The 1,093-nt window shown below is 53.2% G+C and overlaps 1 protein-coding gene across 1 annotated transcript in view; it reads right to left on the reverse strand.

The window, feature by feature from the left end:
- The window catches only part of TAF10 (TAF10 RNA polymerase II, TATA box binding protein (TBP)-associated factor, 30kDa), a gene marked incomplete at its 5' end in the record, with an annotated part of 1,316 nt that extends 231 nt beyond the window's left edge, over positions 1-1,085 (reverse strand). The window contains 3 exons of the mRNA XM_009694840.1: positions 579-693; positions 839-903; positions 984-1,085. Of these exons, the coding sequence (XP_009693142.1) occupies positions 579-693; positions 839-903; positions 984-1,085 (282 nt within the window). The remainder of the gene's footprint in view (positions 1-578; positions 694-838; positions 904-983) is intronic.
- Positions 1,086-1,093: the final 8 nt, after the last annotated feature.

Below are 1,093 nucleotides of genomic sequence, written 5' to 3' on the forward strand. Positions count from 1 at the left end.
GTGACCTGTTTGTGCACAATTCCCAGAAGCAGCTACAGACCAGCGTTTGGGGCATTAACCAGCTCTTACGTACTGCATGTTTCGTTTGCTCTGTGCTCTCAGCTGCTCAAGAAAGACGCTGAGCATTACTCAGTGCCGTAAAGATAAATTACATCGCCCTCGTGAGGCCCTGGAACCACAAACACATGATGACTGGGAGAATTCCCAGAAACTACTGCTACATGCGTAGTCCCCATTTATGTTCTTCCTCAAGCATCAGAGGTTTGGTCGCTGTCAGAGGGAGGATGCAGGGCTAGATGGCCCTCCGTCTGATGAAATGCAGCTACTCACGTACTCCTGTGAAGCCATCAAAGCGTATTCCGTGAATTGCACTGCCCACCTCATTTTTTCACCAGCATCCCTTTTCCACTGGCAGAGCACTAGCTTATTAGTAAGCATGTTGACCCTTCAGGAGCACAACAGGTTTAAGACTTTCTACAACCCACAGCCCCGCATTCAGTGGCAGCAAGTTCAGCTTGCTATGGCCCTGGGAAAGGACGTTTCCCCTCACCCAAGCACCCATTCTGTTCTTCTCTCACCTTGCTCTTATTGCGGGAGCTGCCTGAGGCTGTTCCCTTCATCTTGCAGTGCTGCAGTGCATCGTTGGCAATGTCAGAAATAAACTTCTGTGCGGCCAGAGAGATCAAACGAATGCTACCCAGCAGAGAAAGAGAAGGGACAATTTCAGACAGACACACAGAGCACACTGGGATTAAGGAACTTCTGCTGAGGTCTCCAGCTATCAGACCTCGTAGCAGGGTCCTTGAGGCCACACTCGACCACACCCACTGCCACTTACATGCGTGGATCAGAGGCCTCAAATCCTGCTCTGTTGAGGTAATAACCCGTGACAGCGTCTGGGATCTGTACAAGAGAAAAGTTGGAGGAACTCGGCTTCCCTGTGGCAGCCTGTCACCTCCACGCAGCCCGCCCCCAGCGCGTACCGTGGGCGTGTAGTCCTCCAGCTGCATGAGGAAGTCCACCAGCGGCGTTGTGGAGACCACCGGCTTCACGTCCCCGTTGGCGGCGCTGGGTGGCACATAGACCCCGTTGG

The sequence above is a fragment of the Cariama cristata genome, unplaced genomic scaffold (genome assembly GCF_000690535.1).
Source record: "Cariama cristata isolate BGI_N322 unplaced genomic scaffold, ASM69053v1 scaffold30202, whole genome shotgun sequence".
In the NCBI taxonomy this organism is placed as follows: domain Eukaryota; kingdom Metazoa; phylum Chordata; class Aves; order Cariamiformes; family Cariamidae; genus Cariama; species Cariama cristata.